The following is a 20,264-nucleotide window of genomic DNA, read 5'->3' on the forward strand; positions in this document are numbered from 1 at the left end:
TTCTTGGCAGCAAATTAGTTTTTGTTGGGTTTAGTTCTACTTTTACTTTAGATGTGTGCTGGTGTAATAGAAAAAATATTATTTGACCAGAAGTCAGAGGATCTAGATTCCAGTCTCAGCTGTTAAGGTTGGAATACATGATCTCTGAGGTCTCTTGCAACTCCTGTGCTATGATTTTATAATTTTGTTAACGAAGTCATTTGGTTAACAGTAGTAGCTTATACTTGTTTAACATTATGACAAGGTTATATGATATGGTGCTAATCTTAGAATAATAAGTTACTGTCTAAAGTTCTATTTTTAGAGAGGTTAAATCTTTGGACCCTGATTAAAATGCAAATAAACTTGAAAGGGAAAAGCTATTATTAGACATTTGCTAAAGAGAATGAAGGGGTAGCTGGGTGGCACAGTGGATAGAGTACTGGGCTGGGAGTCAGGAAGATGAGTTAAAATCTGTCCTCAGACACTAACTAGCTATGTCACCCTGGGCAAATCACTTAACCCGGTTTGCCTCATTTTCCTCATCCGTAAAATGAGCTGGAGAAGGAAATGGCAAACCACTCTGGTATCTTTGTCATGAAAACCACAAATGGGGTCAAAAAGAGTTGGATGTGACTGAAAAATAACTGAACCACCACAGTGAAAATGAAAGATAGATTTTGATGGATTTGGGGAGAAAAGATAATTGTATTGGGCTCTGGGGCAGAGGGAAAAGAGTGGAAGAGAGAGATTGGGCAGCTGAGTTGCTGCTTGTCTTGCTTTGTAATTTTGTATAGGGATAGCATAAATATTTGACATATAAAAGAAACAGGTGTGTAGGCATAGAGATTTTTCTGTATATTTTGTCACTTGTACCAAGGTAAATCATCTCTGGAATGTTCTTTTCTCTTGTTATTTAAGCATTTGCTGTCAAGGATCATGTCCAAATAATTTCTCTTATTTCTTGGCTTAGTTGAAGTCTCATTAAGCATATTATGGAGGCTAGCCTGTCAGCTTTCAGCTAGGCTAGGAGTAATACGAAGGTTTAAGGTTTTTCTTTGTGGTGATTAAAAAGGTTTGTAATGGGAAAGGGGAATTTGTGTATAGCTGTCCCAAGCGGTGCTAGATTTGGCCACATGAGCCTTTACCCTGACTCTTCTTGAAGCTTAACCTTGATATGAATATGAAATGGCTTGAGGACAAATGTCATAGTAAATAAAATATCTTATTTTTTAAATGACCTTTTCTTTTTGCCTTTCATTCTTCTTTGTATAATGTAGCTAACTAAAACCTTTTTTTAGAATTTAAAGTTTGTAAGTGATGCTGCAGGAAATAAGAATCTGTATATTTGTTTATTGGCAACTTCTGAAATGCCATTTAAGTTACCTACTTCAGGGGTCAAAATTTTTGTTTATATAGTACGTATGATATGGAATCCACATACATACTATGGAAAGTTGTTAAACTGCTGCCAAAATAGTGCAGTGTATTGGAAAGAGCCCTAGATTATAAGTCTGAAATCAGAAGACCTGGAGTCTAGTGTCTCCCCAAACTTCCATCTCCCTCCATCCCCCCAACCAACCTTCCCACCATTCCTATTACTGTCAAGGGAATCGCCCTCATCCCTGTCACCTGCGTTTCTGTCATCCTTGACTCTTCACTTGCATTTACTCCACGGTGAATATACAGTCTGTTGTCAGATATTGTCATTTTTACCTTCACAACATTTGTTGTGTAGTTCACCTCCTCTCCATGTTCAGTCACCATTGCAGTATTGCGATAGCTTCACATTGGTTTCCTTGTCTTAAAAACTTTCCTTATCTCAGTCCTCCATCCTCCACTCAGTTGTCAGTGATTGTCCTAAAGTTCAGATCTGACCGTGTGGCACTCCTCCTACTCAGTAAACTCTAGTAAGCAACTTGTTAACTCCAAGCTCAAAGAGAAAATCCTTGTGCATTTAAATCCTGTCACAATCTGGCTCCTTTCTACATTTCCAGTCTTCTTACACATTACTCTCCTCCACTCTTAAGATACAGCTGTAGTGGTCTACTTACTGTGTCATGCCCAGTACACTATTTTTCAGCACAGTTGGCTGTTCTGCCATGTGTAGAAGGCTCTCTTTCCTCAACTCTGCTTCCCATCTTCCCTGGCTTCCTTCAAGACTCAGATCAAATTATACTTTCTTTAAGAAGCTTTTCTCAGTACTCTTTTAGTTCCAGCCATCTGAGATTACCTTCCATTTACACTGTATATATCTTGTCTGGATACAGTTATTTGCATGTTGTCTACTCCTTGAGAACAAGGACTATGTTTTTGCTTTGTTTTTGTTTTCTTTTGTATCCCCGGAACTTAGCACAAGCCCAGCGCCTACTTGGCACATGAACTGTTTTTTGCCTTTATTTCTACCTCTAGCACTTAGCCCAGTGCCTGTCACATAGTAGATATTTAATAAATGTATATTGACTTGGGATTATTATGTATTCTAATAAATCCTTGTTCACTGATTGCCCTCTGGGTTCATTTCCTCATTTGTAAAATAAAGGGATTAGACTAGATGACAACTTTTCACCTCTGACAATTCCAGTTCCAGCTAATTCCCAGTTTATTTATCTAACTTTATGCACAATTAACTTTACTTAGAAATACTATTTTTTCCAAGAGAAGTTGTCATTAGAAACACTTTTTAAAGTGTAAACTATTGCTTTACTGTGCTGAACAATATACTAAATCAGTCTTCTTTTGTTTCAGATTGCCCGTTGTAAGCAGCTCATCTGTGACCCTAGTTATGTAAAAGATAGAGTAAAAAAAGTAGGCCAGGTGATCAGAGTTATCTGTATCCTAAGCCATCCAATTAAGAACACCAATGATGCCAATTCGTGTCAGATCATCATTCCACAGAACCAGGTCAACCGGAAATCAGGTGAGTTGTAAAGACTGGAGAATGATAAAAAGGTGTTATTGTGGGGGATTTTTGTTTTGTTATGGTATATTTTAAACATGTTATAATGAAAAGAAACATAGTTTTTAACAGTTGCAAGCTTTAAAAAGTTTAAGAATTGAAATCTACAAGTTAAATTTGTAGGGAGCTTAATATAGTCATATCATTTCCAAACTAATGGGACAGAACCTTTTATGCTAGTTTTTGTCTCATTACTTAACTTGATTTTACTTATTTGTAAGAAAATTGTTGTTATTCACTAGCAGTTTTCCTTCTTACATGATAAAATCAGGGCTTGAGACAAAAAGTGGATGGCATCACATCCAGCTTAACATCGACATATATAAGTTGGAAATGTATTGATGTATAATGTGTAACATTGATGTATATAAATGGGAAAAAAAGGGAAAAAAGCAGTTAACCAGTAAGTTAATCAAGTCCCCACCTCTTCAAATTAGGGAGGGATCTCTGATTTGGGGTCCAGCTTGGTCACAATTCAACGTTCAGATTTGATTTTTGTTGCCCTTTCCATTACATTATTGTACCAATAATTATAGATGTTGATTTTTTATAATTGTTTTACTGCCTATATTTCACTCTTCATCCATTCATGTTTGTAGTCTTCATACCCACTTTTTAAAACACAGTATTATTCCATTATATTCATGTGCCGTTTATTTAGTTAGTGCCCAATTGACAGGCACCTGCTTTTTTCCAGTTCTTTGCTAGTACAAAAAGTACTATAACTGATCTATCTTTAACTGTTCGGGTGTGTATGTTTAGCCCTGGACTCAAGTTCTAATATCATTTCTACCTAAGACATTTTGGTTACTTTCTTACGAAAACTGCAAGCAATTTGTTATCCTAGAGAATTGCTTGGGGCAGTGAGGGAGCGAGTAGGTGACTTGCCCTAGGTTTTTAAAAGAAATTTAACTTGGGGTACCATTGTGTACTTTTTTTCTTTGTAAGAAATCACATGATTTTAGAGTTAGATAGGACGTCTGTTGCTTTTGTTAAGAAAAGACAGACTCACAAGAATAGTGATTTTGCCCAAGATCACACAGCTAGATATATAGGTGGGATTAGAATGTGAGCCTTGACTTGTGTTTCCTGTGCTTAAAATTTTGGCTCAGATATAATCCTAGCCAAGAAGTTTAAAATGTAAATGATGAAGAAAATACATGACTTAAAATGTATAAACACCCAACACTTTAAAAATGTAGAAAATGAGCTTTAATGATTTGTTGTAGATATCTACGTTTGCATGATTTCTTCTGCACACAATGTGGCTGCACAAGGAAAGTATATTGCCATTGTTAGTACTACTGTGGAAACCAGAGAACCTGAGAAGGAAATTAGACCAGCATTAGAGCTTTTGGAGCCAATTGAACAGAAGTAAGTGTCTTATTTATAGATTGTTTCTGTTGATTGAAAAGTAGGTCCTGGTTATTAATTCTGCCTTTCATCTTGGTTCCAGATGAGGTTGCTAAATAGACATAGAGGAAATCTAATTTCCTTGCCTTGAATTTTTACCTTCGTTAGAAAGGTACTGATTTTTCAAAGCAAAGCCTTCACTGAAGGCTTGTCACCATGTTTCCTCTTCAAATATGTTGAATGTTTCTGGTGCCAAATAATCTTGGGAGCACTGTGTTGTACATTCAACAAACATTTATCCCGTGCCTGGGATAGATACAAAGATAAAGAAAATGTGTTCCTTACCTCATGCAATTTACATTCTGACCCCATTCTCTTTCAGATTTGTTAGCATCAGTGATCTGTATATTCCAACTGATTTGGGAACAGAAAGTCAGGTTAGTATTGGGATAGGAGTTATGTAAATTTGGGTTTTCCCAGGAGGCATTTCAAAATCATTTCAGTGTCTCAACTTTATTTATTTCTCCAGATCTTCATTTCCCGCACTTATGATGCTACAACTCACTTTGAGACAACTTGTGATGATATTAAAGACATCTACAAGAGGATGACAGGGTCTGAGTTTGACTTTGAAGAAATGAAACGAAAGAAAAATGACATTTATGGGGAAGACTAATAGCAGTAATATGCTAATATCCAATTAGGAGAAATTTAAATTTGAGCTAATACAGAGTTATATCAAGAACCTAATGAACATTATATGAAATCAATATTGTATGGCCTGCTTTTGTAATCACTTCTTTGAGATTGAAGAATACTATGTCCCTAAATATTCCCTCTCTCCCCCCCTTTTAATATCATGTCTTTCTCCTGGGATGACTGTCCAGAAGTGACAGCTTGCTAACATTATGTTCAATTTCCCTGAGTGTGCGTGTGTGTGCGTGTATGTGTGTTAAGGGAAAGCACAGTTTAAACATACACTCACTGAGACAGACAAATAGAACTTGATACAGTATTTGTATCTTTTAATACTATAGCCTTTTCAATTGTATGCCTATTGGGTTCATGTTGATTCTATAAGTTCATGTGCTATTTCTCTTAAACATTAAGAAAACTTTAAATTGAACACTCCACTGTTGGGCAGCATCCCTCCAAGTCCCCATAACCTTTGGTTTTTGTCTCATGTCAAGTATTATGACAGTGCCCAAATATCATAGTCATTAGTTACGGGCATATATTTCTAACTCGGCTTTAGCTTTTGAAACCATTTACATAATTTAGGAGAGGCCTGTGTGCCTAAAAGCTCTTTTGGTGTTTTAATCTAATAAAACTGATAAAAAAAAAAGTAATAATAGCAGGCGAGATGTGAAAGTACCTTCTATCCCCCTGACTTTTTGGATGGACCAAACCACAATGCAGTATTAATTTGACAGAGCCTCCAAGTCCGTGATGGCTCTAAATGATTTCTGTACTGCAAAGTAAAGCCAAATTCTGGAAACCAGTACCCGTTTATTGGTCTATTTGCTTCCTACTGTAACTAAAAGGTTGTCATTTGACCTGCTGTTTCCTATATTAGACTTTTGCAAATAGCAGTCTCGAGAACTTACACACTAGAAATGTTTAAATTTGGAGGCAATAGAACTATTAAACTGTACCATCTACATAGGATTTCTCTTTCACGTGACTCAACATAATTTAATCACAAAATTCCTAAGCGGGCATCATTTGTCTAAAATGATAAACTAGGTTAGTTTAAGGGGAGAGTCAACAGTCTTTTATGTGTAAGTTAGTTGTTTTGGTTTGCTTCCATAAGATGTTAGAATGAATAGTTAAAGGAAGGAAGACTGACCTATGAATCTACAAATTTCATGCTATTAGCCAAATACCTTAGGTAGGGGGGGATTGGTACCAAATGGGAATGCTGGAGGGGAGAAGATTGCCAAGTACTGTGAGAAATCTGGGTAGTAAAGGCTCACTTATTTTATGTGGGCATAGCTGTAGTCAAAAGAATGTAGACTCGATGTGTCAACAATGGGTGGTAGGAAGAGTTTGACATGGAAGCTAATATTGACTCTTCCCTTTTCCAGTATTCTTCCTTCCTCTTACCTCAAGGACTATTGCTAACCCTGTTAAGTCATCAACTTCCAATTTTCTATCAAGGGATTAGTCTGCTGTTTACTGCCTGTAAGCCTCAAAGATGTAATACAGTGGTCCAAAGCCACTGTTTTATAATAAATCACTGGAGTCATGTCATGTAACAGCCACCCCAAGTTAAAGTGAAAAAGTACCTGGTAAATTCACGCACTATAGTTGTGGAACATAAATAAAAATTTCCTTCTTAGGGACAGTGGCACTCAGGTGGCCAAATAATGGGCCAAAGATCAATGTTTCAGTGCTACAAGATGTCCTTTTAATTTCTGTGGCAATGTGTTGGTTTCACATGTTCCCTGTCACTTATTAGCTGTGTAACCATGGGCAAGTCACCTCTCACAATCCTTGGAAGTAAAACAACATGAAACCTGGCAGTAGCCAGCATAGAACAGTGTGGCCAAAGAATTAGTTTGGGTTTTATTGGCCAATGGGTAGCTATATCCTAACTAGATACTTTAAAAAAACAAAACAAAACTATACACCGGACCTGTGGCACAAGACACCCAAATCTGGATCCCTTGAAAAGCTAGTATTTTAGTTTAGTGTCTTAAATTGCACAAAGCTTTTTATGGGGAATACGAGAAAATATGGAGCAATTAACACCAACATTTAAAAGAAATTCCTAATGGGGACTGTTTTTGTTTTTAAATGTATTATTAGTTATAAAATCATTCAGGGAAAAATATTTTATTTGTTTTTATTTTTTAAAAATTAGGTATAAAACCTATCCTCCAAATAGATACCACATATCTTATACAAAGTTTCTGTTTAGCTTCGAAGTGTTCAAAGACTACTATAGAAATTTTTGAAATACCATAAACATATGATTATTCCTCAGAATACTGATGTTGTAGTGAGCTATTTACAAAAACCGAACAGTTGCAAATAGGTACCATTTAGGAAAAAAAAAAATTCACGTAGTGTAGCAGTCGACTAATACATTTAGGTTATTTTTCTAGAAGATGGGTAAAGTGTATAAAAAGAATTTCAGACCATAACACGTACTACTTATGCCTTACTTACATAAACAACCATAAAAAATACTTGTTAAAATGGACTTTTACGGTGGTTCTCCAACTTGTAGACTTTCAGTAACATTTTCCTACTTTTTCATTTTAATAATGTATGCTACTAACTTTGTTAAAATGCATCCTGTTTAAAAATAATTTAAAACCCTATAATCCAAAGCTTAACAATTAAATCTACTGTGCCATTCTCAAATAAACCACATTTCAGCAGACCAGATTGTATTGAAAGGAAAATGATCCTCTAAGGATGTCTGCATTATAATGAAAAATTTATAGTGTAAGTGTGAAAAGTGGATTCATTTCTTCCTGAAGGTGTCTGGGGTTGGGGAGGGCAGAACATGAAGAGAGGGAATTATTTCATCATTGTAGTTAGTCTTGGAAGTCATCAGAGCTGGTGTTTTCATCACCTAGACAAAGATAAAATTCACAATGATTAACATAACTAAAACAAAGTGACCCAGAGCTAGGCAAATGTGTTCACTTCCAAATCAAAATAGATCATCCTGGAAATCCAGGTCAATGAAGATAACTATCATTGAGATATAAACAAGCAATCTTGGACTGGTTATGTGGTTGTGTATATACTTTTGTGTATATACTGTTCATGGTGAAAGCAACTTGTTACTGCTGGTTTCTCTAACTCCCTTTAATGACTTTTAGAAAATGTCATTGGGAGTTCATAAAAATTTACATCTACATTAAGTATATGCCAACAGAACATAAGTTCATTCTGGTAGCTCCTACCAAACTTAAAAGGTTTCAAATATAGGCTTAGTGACATAGCTAATCAACTTTCAGGGTCTGTCCATTTTCCAAGAATTAGCTAGTCAAGTCACCACCAAATCAGTTATAGGAAAATGATGCAGGCTATATTTTCTTAAGACTTAAGTCACAGAAGAGTTGCAGTATGCATTTGTGGAAAGAGTATCTACAATTAGATAACAGGTTATTCAAGAATTGAAATAGGGCTTATATGCTTATTTTCACAATCCCTATGAGACAGTAGAAGCATTTTTCTCCTGCAGATGAGGAATGAAATGCAAATTTCTCAAGATTACATGGCAATTTTAACCAGATTTCTAAGATTGTTCTGGTTTTCTTAAGATGTGTATGTATGTGTGTGTGTGTAATACTGATTTTTATATTGTATGTTTATAATGATGTTTAATCACACAAGGTAGAAAAGGCTATGACAAAATTATACTCACCAATAGGTTGCTTTAAATGGAGCTGCTTTTTGTACAATTCCAGCAAAGTTATTTATATCAGTAACAAGGATTCCATTATTTTCAAATATTTCTCTGGAGGTATTGAGTTTATCTATTTAAAAAAAAACAAACTACTAATTACTTGGTTGTCAAAAAGAACACTAATGCAAGTTCAGGTGCTATTTCCAGCCTGCTGCACCCCATCCCTGCTCCCCGCCTATCCCTCTCTCCTTCACCGGTTAGTGACTGGAAGCAGCCTTATGAATAAATAGCAGTAAACACAGGAATTCACCGGATATAAAATCCAAGAAAGAAGCAGCAGTAAAATGGCTCCATCTACAAAATCACATTGTGGGTAAACAAGCTAGGTGAAGACTGAGGCTTGGAATGAAACTCATGACAAGAGTATGGACTCTTAAAGGGTAAATCTTACTCAAAACAACAGGTTAAAAGGGGACAGTAGTGTTGTATGTTAAGATGAAAAAATCCAGGAAGCAAAGGAATTCCGGAAGCCCTGAGATATAGATCAATGAAGGCTGTCAGTGTATAATACAGATGAGAAATTTGGGAAACCACAAACCTGGCACAAAGGCATTAGTAACACAGGACTTCAATTATCAGGCCATATGCTGGAATTAACTTTTTTTTCTTTTTTTAACATTGGGGTTAACTGACTTCTTGCCTAGGGTCACACAGCTAGTAAGTGTCAAGTATCTGGTCTGAGAGTGCATTTGAACTGAGGTTCTCCTGACTCCAGGGCTCTATCCACTGCACCACCTAGCTGTCCCCTCACTTATCTTTAAAACAATTTAAGGAACTGTGATTGTAAGGTATGTAACTCTGAAGAAGAGGCAGGTTAGGTTACTAGGGGATTGAGGGAGGGGATATGTGACCACCCTCATAAGAGTTTATGATGGAGGAGAGGGAAGTGGGCAGAATCTGACAAGCATGCTGTACTTAGAAGAACAAAGGGTTCAGAGAAAGGTTAAGTAGGATTCTACAGTTTAAAATTCTCCAGGGGAAGTTTGCCCAGAGAAATGGGAAATTCTCAAGAAATAAATTCTGAAGACACTAAGAGAATTCAAATGAGGAGAAAAAAGTATAGTTGTTCAAGAAGACCAATACTCGGCAACCAACTTAGATTTTAAAAAGTATGAATACAAAAATAGCAGGTCTCTGGAGCACTATATCTCAACATCTAAGTTGGGCAATGAAAAAACTATGAAAAACAATTTTTTAAAAGCTCTGCTGGGAAGAAAAATATTCAAGGGACAGGACCACTTCCTGGTGAGGATGGGATTAAAGGATAACAGGAAGAAAGTTCAATTCTTTCCTCTGAACCGCTGAGGAAAATTATCTTCAGACCAGAAAAGGACAGAACAACAACAAAATGGCAGATGGAGTTGAGATCAATGATGTCAACTCACAAGAAAATGCCTCATGGTTAATAACTACCATTTTTGTTAATAATTTGAATTTATTCTCTTCTACAGAAGAAAAGACCTAGGAGAAGCAACAAAGCTTCAATTATATGAATAAAGCTGGTGAAATGGAAGAGAGAGATGAATAGCTTTTTTTGGCCCCTGAGTATAAAGAGTAATGGGATAGAAGATGCAAAAAATCAGATTTAAGCTTGATACAATGAAAACTTAACAATTTAATCCAAATGTGGAATAGTGTAGTGGGTTCCCCCCCTCACATTAAGTCTTCAAGCAAAGGATAGATGATCATTTGCCAGGTATGTTGTAGAATGGATTCTTTCGCCTGTATACATTGGCCTAGATGTCTATTTTCTGATAGACGTTCTTGAGAATATTTGATTCAGATTCAGACTCATGAGAAATACCACACTGAACTGCTCTAAAAATAAAGTGGCAAACTTGGCAATATAGCAGAATTTCATTGAATGTAGTGAAATAAAAGCTACCAAAGTTAAATACAGCTACTGAAGAGCCACTAGGCATACAAACTAAAAATGGCAATAACCTTATTTTTTATGCCACAGGATGTTATTTATGCCAATTAGTAATTAGTGTAAATACTATAAATATACCTGGCCCACATAAACTTACAAACACTTGCTAACTATTCTGTCATTCTAGTAATGGGATGGCGAAAGGCAGATTGTAACTAACTATTTACCTGTTAGATACACAGCAAACCTAGCATTGATGTGCAGAACTTGTAAGTTCAGTAGACATTTCAAATATTCAGATTTTGTCGATGACTTGGAATCACACTGGTGATAATGAAGCACTTCAATGATATTTGCACTTTGGTATGATTTCAATATTAAATTCTTGCCATGAGCAACTGAATCTACTCTGGAAAACAAAGTAGAAATGTTAATTACTCAATTCAGCCAAGACAGAATATGTAATATATATAGTATGTATACATTCATTTTACATATTATATTTCTAAGTATTTTTCTTATATATATATTTATATTCTAACAACATTACTAAACTGCCTCAGACATTTAAATTCCCAAATCACAATAACTACTCTTTGCTTTAAGGTTCACAAAATGATTTCCTCATAATGACCCTGTGAAGAAAGTTGTTCAGTTAGTATTTGTTGTTGTTTCAGTTGTGTCAGACCCTCTGTGACCCCATATGGGACTTTCTTTGCAAAAATACTGGAATGGGTTTGCCGTTTCCTTCTCCAGCTCATTTTTAGAGATGAGGGGACTGAGGCAAACAGGGTTAAGTGACTTGCCCAGCCTCACACAGCTAGTAAGTGTCTTGAGGCCAAATTTGAACTCAGGGCTTCTAGCCCAGTGCCCTTGGCCATCATCCTGGAAAATGATGATAACTATGTTAATATAGGCTGGCAACTACTCCTGCAAGTGTCAAAAGTTACAGTTACTGAAGAACTGGAAAGGAATGTTTTGCCATCAATGTCCTTGGTACCCCAAATGGTTCACTATCAGAAATTTAATGATTTTATTAAAGGAAATGACATTAAGGAAGAGGCACTGAAATCCGCCTACGCTGCTGCATCCTAAGGACCATGGGCCCTTTCCATCTGACCTGAAGTTGAATTTCCCATGTGTTGCCTCCCCCATTAGAGTTTGAGTTCCATGAAAACATGGACTCTTACTTTACTATTTATATCCCTGGCATTTTGCACTTACTAAATGCATTTGTTTATTCATTTATGTCTGGCCAAAGCTTCAGACTTCTCTCCAAAACCGTACAAGAGCCAAGCACAATTCCCTTCTGGATGACTAAAAAAAAAAAAAATTGGGGTGGGGAGTGCGAGGGTAGTGGTGATGATGGTTTGGCAGAAGTACTTGGTTACAGCAAAGGATTACTTGAAGAATGGAAAAATTTATCTCCCAACCAGTGACGTTTCAATTATTTTTATAATGTTAAATAATTTAATTCTAATTGTTAAGAAGACAGAAATAAGTGCTCGTTGAATTAATACTAGAGCTAGAAAGGAATATGTTTCTGTCCTTTAAGCAGGTCCACATGCAAACCATCTCTCCTATAAAATATATTCTGATTTTAATGACCTTTAAAGTACAGGGTTTGTTCTTCAGAAAGAAGCAGACACTTTCCAGCATTATTCCTATTGCTGAGGTTGTGGTAACATTCACATACCTTGGCATCTCCATTTGGGATATTCCAAGAAAAGGTAAAAGAAGCCATTAAGTGATGACTCCTCAATAAAAGTGCTTTCCCTTGATGAGTTATTAGTACAATTGAAGATTCTAGAATGGATTTTTAGTTTGTGATACAATGAAAACAAAGAGCCTTACCTTACATCCTCTTTTAGCTTTTTACTTTCTCTATAATGAAGCAACCATTTCCACCTTCCATTTGCATTTAGTTTTTCCAAGATTTTGACAATTTCCTTTAGCTGAACTGTAGAAAAGAATTTATCAATTTCAATCAAAAACAACTGCTGGGCCCCAAATCCACTTATCCCGGCTTATAAGAACATATTTCTAGGTTTGTCTGAATATCATTAACACCACCTTTGGACTTCGAGCAGTAGCTGCTAATACCATGCATGCATCCCATGCAAATGCATGTTGTATTTCAAATACGCATTTTAATCTACTGTCCTTGAACTATATATGCCTACCCCATATGACACTATGATATATAAGGGGAAGGGGGAGGCACAACAGTGTAGTAACAGGAATATTTTATTCATTAGCACCTGAAATGCTGGGGTGTTATAAAGCATAAAAAAGCAAAATGCTTGGATGCCAGATGATTCACCCTTCATGGGAGGCCTTGTCACGGCATCTATAAATATACACTATATACTTATGAGACAGACAACTACATGGGACCCAGTCTATCTTTATGGATGTTTTTAGCCTTCGTGTATTATACTTTTAAAATCTTCCAGTCCTAGGTAAGTCAACATCTTCATAGAAATACATACAATTAACAACAGACTGGGACTTAGTAGCCAGGGCAGGATATGATCATAACAGAGAAGATTTTGTCCTGGTTAACATGTTCCTCCATGAGCTATACCATAAGAAAAATATATTAAGTGTGTGAGGATCCAAACAAATTCTCTTTATTCTAACAGAATTTTAGTAACCCATGATGAGATTCCAATGTAGCAATGAATGTTGCGGTGATCCTAAAAATTGATTCCTTTGGATTGTACTACATTGGGCATCCTGAGTGCCAACTTTCAAATAAACTATCTGCCTGAGTTCCAAAGAAAGAGGAAAATAAAGGACAAACCTAGTGTTACAGCTTCTAATACTTTGTCATCAGATACCACAAAGCCTCCTGTACGAAACAGCTCCTGATAGGTGCCATCCAGGACATCTCCTGGGCTGTCAACTCCAGCAAACATGACACTGGAGAACTGCTTCAGTCTCAGCAAAGAAGGAATCTGTACAAAACAAAATGACCATCTAGTAAAGGAAAATCCATGGTATTCTGTTTACTGAAACACTTTTTTCCTGTTATCTTCTAGGCTTTCATGTGGGTCTAGAAAACCCTCCTCCGTGATATCTTAGTGGTTAGTGTTCTCTCCTTTTTCAAATCACCTCTATTTGTTGCTTATCCATATATACACGCCATGTGCCCTTGTAGAAGATAAACTCTTGGAGAAGAACAATTTCTTATTTTTTAAAAGCTTGTAATCCTAAGGACTTTGCTGAGCTGAGAATCCTCTTCATTTAAGTGAGTTTTTTAAGGGAAGTGTGCCACAATCTGGAGGTGCTTTGTGAAAAAATGAAAGCTGCAAACTAAAACTTTAAGTCATCAAAAGCAGGAAGATAGGAAATATTGAGGTTGACATAAATTAATCGTGACAAACCATCCTGATAAAAGGCATGAAATGTAATTGGCTGTGCCTTCTAGCTGCTCATTTCTATTTCTCTATCATAATCTGACACACTGGTACCACTGCCACCTACAGATTGCATGTCATAGTACGCTGATGGTAGGCCACTTGTAGAATTAGTAGTAAGCCAAGTCTCATTGAAATATAGGATGTTGACAGCAAATTCCTACTTTAAAAGGTGGTAAAGGCATTCATCATATAGTTTAGATAATTAAGAATTAAGTAAGTTTTGGCTTTTCTGATGAAAAATGAAAGGCTCATGTGGAAGAATTATGAAAAAAATATGAAGATCTTGCTAAACAGGTGAAAAAGAAACCAATGTATTCTAAAGTGAGCTATGTCCCTGAGCATTTCTCAACAAACAGATCTACTGCAAGAAGTAATTCTATAAGGCCTTGCAACATATTTTGAAAATGTATTCTCTTTCTCTGCTGCAATAGATTTCTGTATCATATATAACTGATAACACTGTCCTTTCTCTTCAATAGTATATGGCATCTTGAAATACTTAAGTCTTTATAAAAGGCCAAAAAATAAAAACAATTTACAAGAGGATACATAAATCTAACCACTTTATAATATATTCAATGTGCTTAATAAAGAAATGCATATTAAACTATTTCAAAGTACTTCATACCCACCAAACTGACAAAAATAAGCAAAAGTAACAAATAAATTATGTACACAGAAGGTGTTTCAAGTTTGATGACTCGAATTGGTGAGGTTCAGAAAAATAAGTACACTCATTCATGTACCGCTAGTCTGTGAACACTGGGGTCTACCCAGAAACAGCCTGTGGAGTATTCCAGGAACTGAAAGAGGACTGAGGTTAATATTTACCAAGGCAAGAAGGTGTCCCAGACCCATACAGAGGGACCTAACTTTATAGAGAATGAAGGAATAAGTGTCACCTGGAAGCTGAGTCACAAAATCATGGTGGACTGAAGAGGGAATCTACACTTTGGGGTGGCAGTCCAGTGTAAGGAGCAGTCCAAGGACCCTAAGCTAAATACTACATTGGAAGCAAGTTCAAAAGCAAGCAGCAACTGAGAAGATTTGTCCCCAGGAGTAGGGCAAATCTCAGTTTCACCTTCCATAACAGTATGAAGCCTGAGGAGAAATAACCAGGGCAGAAATCCAAACTAAAGGGGAACTTGTAATTGTCATTCTGAACCTGCAGAGCTTTCCAGAATGCTGAGAGTTGGGTCCAATAGCAGTCTACTGGAAATCCAACTATGAGCAAGTGCAAGGCATTGATGCTTAGATCCAAATTCAGGTCAGGAATTTGCAGAGCTCAGAGCAAGAAGGCAGTGATCAGACCTTGCTTTGGATCATAAAACTTTGAAAACCCTGAAAGCTTGAAGGTCCCCAGCCTGATCTGTCCTGGAATAACATAACACTCTACCCCAAGAAAGCAGTGAAGGAACCAAGATGATATGATCTCAACCCATGGATTTGCCTCCAGAACTGTGAAGAGACTGGCTCTAAGAGAAAGTCCAAAGTCAAGAAGTAGACTAGAGGCTCAATCCCAGAAGAGAATGATTTTAAAACATCAAAAGAAAAAAAAGAAAAAGAAAAAGGACCATAGGCACAAGTGTAACTAAAAATCCCAGGAAAGATGAAAGACTTCTTAAACACTTAAAAACCAAATGACGGCGCTGGAAGAAAACTGGGAAAAGAGAGCTAACGAAGAAAGATGTGGAAAAAGAGTTAACAGCCTAAAACAAGAGATATAAAAACCTTACCCAAGAAACAAGTTCCCTGAAAATTAGAATATATCAAAGAGAAGTTAATTATTCCATGTGACAATAAGAAATATTAAAGTCAAAAGACTGAAAATATAAAAGATGTAAGATATTTCACAGGAAAAACAAGAGACTTGGAAACAACCAACAAGAGATAATTCAAGCATCAACAAACTACCTGAAAACCAAGTCCAGAAAAGGAGGCTCAACACCAAATTTCAAGAAATCTTAAAAGAAAACTGCCCAGATCTTTTAAAACCACTGAATGTACTCGTTACCTCTCGAAAGAAAGCTCGAGACAAAACTGCCCAGGTACATTATAGCTAAAATCCAGAGCTTCCAGGTCAAAGAAAAAAGAATGCAAGCAACTGGAAAGAAAAAATTCAAATACCAAGAAGCCACAGGCAGGCTCAAATACAATTTGGTAGCCACCACCATAAAGGAGTAGAAAGATTGAAATATATTTCAGAAGGCAAAAAACACAAACTTACAGCCAAGAATAACTTACAAAGCTGAGTATAAATGGACATTTAATGAAACAGAAGTCTTCCAAGTATTCTAGATGAAAAGCCTAGAGTTGAGTAAAAACTCTGAATTATAACCCAGGAGTCAAGAAAAACGTAAAGAAGTAAACATTAGCAAGCAATAATAAGGTGTTAAACAAGAAAGAACTGTTTACAAGATGATTCACTTATCCTCTCAGAACTCTATCATCTCTATCATCATCATCATCATTATCATCAGGGGTCTTAAAGGGAATCTAATTAGAGGGCCTGGGAGTGGTTCTGTATTTTTTTCATGAATTTAAAAAAAGAATGAAAAGGGAGGAGCAGGGAAGGAATATACTAGAGAGGAAAAGGGAGAGGAAAGATGGTGAATATCATCTCACACAATTGTGGTAGGCAAGTAGAAGACTATAAACAAGGAAGTGGTGGGGTGAATGGGCAACATCTCAACCCCACTCTCACCTGAACTGGTCAAAAAAGGAAACATGGGTAGCTAGGTGGCACAGTGGATAGAACTCTGGTTTTGGAGTCAAGAGGACCTGAGTTCAAATCCAGCCTCAGACACTCAACACTTACTAGCTGAGTGACCCTGGGCAAGTCACTTAACCCCAATTGCTTTGCCAAAAAAAAAAAGAATACACATACACACTTGGGCACAGAAATACATTTCACTCAACAGGAAAGAAAAAGTGAGAGGCAGAGGGAATAAGAGGAGGAGTAGATTAAGGAAGAGATTAGGTCTAAGCACAACAAATTCTAAGAAGGGTAAAATCTTGAAGAGGGGTTTGAAAGGTTAAGAACCTGTCATTGCATGCTAGGTAAGTCAAAGAGAAAAGGGTAGGCAAGGGACTAGAAGTAAATTGCACCGAATCTGAGTTCCCTCCTCTTTCTTTCTTTTTTTTTTTTAAAAGGCAATTGGGGCTAAGTGACTTGCCCAGGGTCACACAGCTAGTAAGTGTCATGTGTTTGGTCCAAGGCCAGATTTGAACTCAGGTCCTCCTTAGCTGTAACCCTGAGCAAATTACTTAACTGTTGTTTGCCTCAGTTTCCTTATCTGCAAAATGAGGATAATAATAGCACCTATCATCCAGGGTTATTGTGAGGATCAAATAAAATAATAATTGTAAAGCACTAATGCTTGTGTTATAAATGTTAGCTATCATCATCATCATCATCATCATCATTATCATTATTATTATTTGTAAAGAGAGGACAGGAAACAGATGGAAAAGTATAAGAGAAGAAGATGTAGAAAACACAAGATTAATAATAATTCCTGCTAGTTTAATGAACTCATTCATAAAATAGAAAAAGAACTGATTAGAAGGCAGATCCAACAATATGGTATTTATGAGAAACAAATTAAAATAAGAGGCTGAGGAAAATCTATTTATGATTCAGTAAAAAAAAATTAAAAAAGGCAGGAGTAGCAATCATGATCTCAGACAAGGCAACAGCAAAAATAGGCTTAATTAAAAAAGATAAAAGGGAAACTATTTTCTTGAAAGGTACCACAGACAATATCAATATTAATTACGTACCCAATGGCATAGACTCTAAATCCTTAAAAGGAAAAGTTAAATGAGTTACAGAGAGAAATAGACAGTCAAATTATAATAGTGAGGGAACTTCAATTTATCCCTTTCAGATATACATAAATCTAAATGAAAAAATAAACAACAAAAAAAAAGGTGGAGCATCTAAACAGAATTTTAGAAAAGTTTAGTTTATGATATAACACTAGAGATTACTGAATGAGAACGTATACATATACCCACAACTATATATATGTATGTATGTATGTATGTACACACACACATCAGCTATACACAGCACCTTTATAAAACTGATTATTAGGGCATAAAAATATCACAATGCAGAAAAGCAGAAATAATATGCAGATCTTTTGTGGACCATGATGCAATAAAATTATATTCAAAGAATATGAAGAAATGATTAAAAATTGGAGACTAACATTTCTAAAGAATATGTGTGTCAAAAAACAAATTAAAGAATCAATCAACAATTTTATTAGCAATGACAACAATGAGAAAAATAACTAAGTTTTGGGGAACTAGCCAAAGCAGTTGTTAGGAGAAAATTTTTAATCTCTAAATATTTTCATTAATAAAAGAGAGAAGAAATAGATCAACAAATGAAAAAAATAAAAAACAAAAACCTCAAAAACCAACAAATTAAAAACCTCTAATTAAATCTCAACACAAAAATCCTAAAAATTAAAGAAGTAATTTAACATAATTGAAAGAAAAAAAAGCAAACTTTCCGTTGGTAAAACTAGGAGCTACTTTCTATTTTTAAAAAAAGTAAAATAGACAAAACATTAGCTAATTTGATTTATAAAAAAGAAAGAAAACCAAATAATCAAGGCCAAAAAGGAAAAAAGGTTCACAACCAATAAAGAAAAAATTACTGGCACCTATTTCACCTAATTATATATTACCATAAAACTGACACTGTAAATGAAATGGATGAATATTTACAATAATATAAATGTCTATTTTAAAAGAACAAGAAAAAGGACTTAATTCCAATATCAGAAAAAGAAATTAAAGAAGCCATAAATGAACCCCCAAAGAAAAAATCACAAGTAAATGGATTTACAGATGAATTTTACCAACCATTTAAAACTATTCCAATACTACAGAAGCTATTTGAAAAAAATTAGGAAAAGGTATTCCAAATTCCTGCTTTGATACAAATATGTTCTTAATACTTCATATTGCAACCAGGAAGTTTCAAAACAGAGAAAGAAACTATAGACATCTATCCCTAATAAATATCAATCCAAATATAAATGAAATTTTAGCAAGGAGAATATAGCACTGTATTACAAAGACTATAAACAATGATCAGAGTAATTTTATACCAGGAAAGAATATAGCAATATTTTACAAAAACTATAAACTGCGATCAGATTTTATACCAGGAATGCAGGACCCCATATTAAAGAAATAATGAGCATTAATTGATCACATTAATAACAACAAAAAAATCTTAAATGACAATCTTTTATCTAGTGAAGGGGATAATCATAAAGAGTCAGCATGTCTTAATTAAGAACAAATCATTCCAGACCAACTTTATTTACTTAAAAAAAAAAAAACAACTTATTAGGACCTATAAAATCAGTGTAATATACATACCTTCACTAGATTTTAACAAAACATTTAAAGTGGCTAAATGATAAACAGACAGTTTTGAAATTGGTTGAATGCCTCTAACTAAAGAACAGTTACTAATCATTTTGAGAACCATAATAAAAGTTTATTTTCATAAAATTTAAACAACCGCTAGAAAGGTAACTAAGTAAAATGGTAGACAGCCAGTCTTATCTTGTTTTGTGGTTAGAAGTCAGTAAGTAGGACAAAGGTTAATAAGCTCTGCTTAGAGTACACATGCTTAATAGGCTCATAAATACTAATTTCTCCACCTCCAGGTGGGGCTAAGAGGCCATTTTCTGAACACGCGATATAGGGAGGACATATCAAGGGGTAGATGTGTAATAGGTGAACCAGAAAGTTGTACACTCCGGAGTACTCAGCCAATGAGGAAACAGAGGAGGGCCTTTGCTGCTGCGATTAGAGATAAATAGTGAACTCTTGCTTTGGTACATTGTGTCCTATTCAATAGGACACCCTCAGTTGCAAACTGTATAATAAACTGGGCTTTTAACTTCATCTCTCCTGAGTCTAAATGAGTTATTTCTCACAATTTGATGTCAATTTGGAAGAAGGTTTCCAGTTGAACGTCTTAGGGGATCTGTTTGGTTCTGTTCTGTTTAGCATTTTTATCAGTGATTTAGATAAAGGCACAGGTGGCATACTTTAAAAATTTGTATTATTCAAAGCTAGAACATATAAATAATACTGGATCACAGAATCAGAATCCAAAGAGATCTTGACAAATTATAACAGCAGGCTCTATCAAATTTAGTTAAATAAGGATAAACAGAAACGTAAAGGCTTAAATTTGGTTTCAAAAAA

The 20,264-nt window shown here is 35.5% G+C and overlaps 2 protein-coding genes across 4 annotated transcripts in view; one reads left to right on the top strand and one right to left on the bottom strand.

Annotated features, from left to right (window-relative positions):
• Window positions 1–5,952, top strand: part of GDI2 (GDP dissociation inhibitor 2) — a 37,323-nt gene extending 31,371 nt beyond the window's left edge. Inside the window, exons 8-11 of the mRNA XM_027858932.1 lie at window positions 2,728–2,899; window positions 4,168–4,312; window positions 4,674–4,728; window positions 4,821–5,952. Coding sequence (XP_027714733.1) covers window positions 2,728–2,899; window positions 4,168–4,312; window positions 4,674–4,728; window positions 4,821–4,967 — 519 coding nt within the window. The 3' untranslated portion in view covers window positions 4,968–5,952. The remainder of the gene's footprint in view (window positions 1–2,727; window positions 2,900–4,167; window positions 4,313–4,673; window positions 4,729–4,820) is intronic.
• A 1,720-nt stretch (window positions 5,953–7,672) lies between these two features.
• Window positions 7,673–20,264, bottom strand: part of TASOR2 (transcription activation suppressor family member 2) — a 110,759-nt gene continuing 98,167 nt past the window's right edge. For 2 of the 3 annotated variants that reach the window (XM_027858929.1, XM_027858930.1), the window contains 5 exons: window positions 13,400–13,553; window positions 12,448–12,553; window positions 10,821–11,002; window positions 8,679–8,790; window positions 7,673–7,877 (listed from right to left, as the gene is read on the bottom strand). In XM_027858929.1, coding sequence (XP_027714730.1) covers window positions 7,874–7,877; window positions 8,679–8,790; window positions 10,821–11,002; window positions 12,448–12,553; window positions 13,400–13,553 — 558 coding nt within the window. In that variant the 3' untranslated portion in view covers window positions 7,673–7,873. Of the gene's footprint in view, window positions 7,878–8,674; window positions 8,791–10,820; window positions 11,003–12,447; window positions 12,554–13,399; window positions 13,554–20,264 lie in introns of those variants that run through there. The other variant, XM_027858931.1, reaches the window with a different exon arrangement.

The sequence above is a fragment of the Vombatus ursinus genome, unplaced genomic scaffold, assembly GCF_900497805.2.
Source record: "Vombatus ursinus unplaced genomic scaffold, bare-nosed wombat genome assembly UNPS02013950.1, whole genome shotgun sequence".
Taxonomy (NCBI): Eukaryota; Metazoa; Chordata; class Mammalia; order Diprotodontia; family Vombatidae; genus Vombatus; species Vombatus ursinus.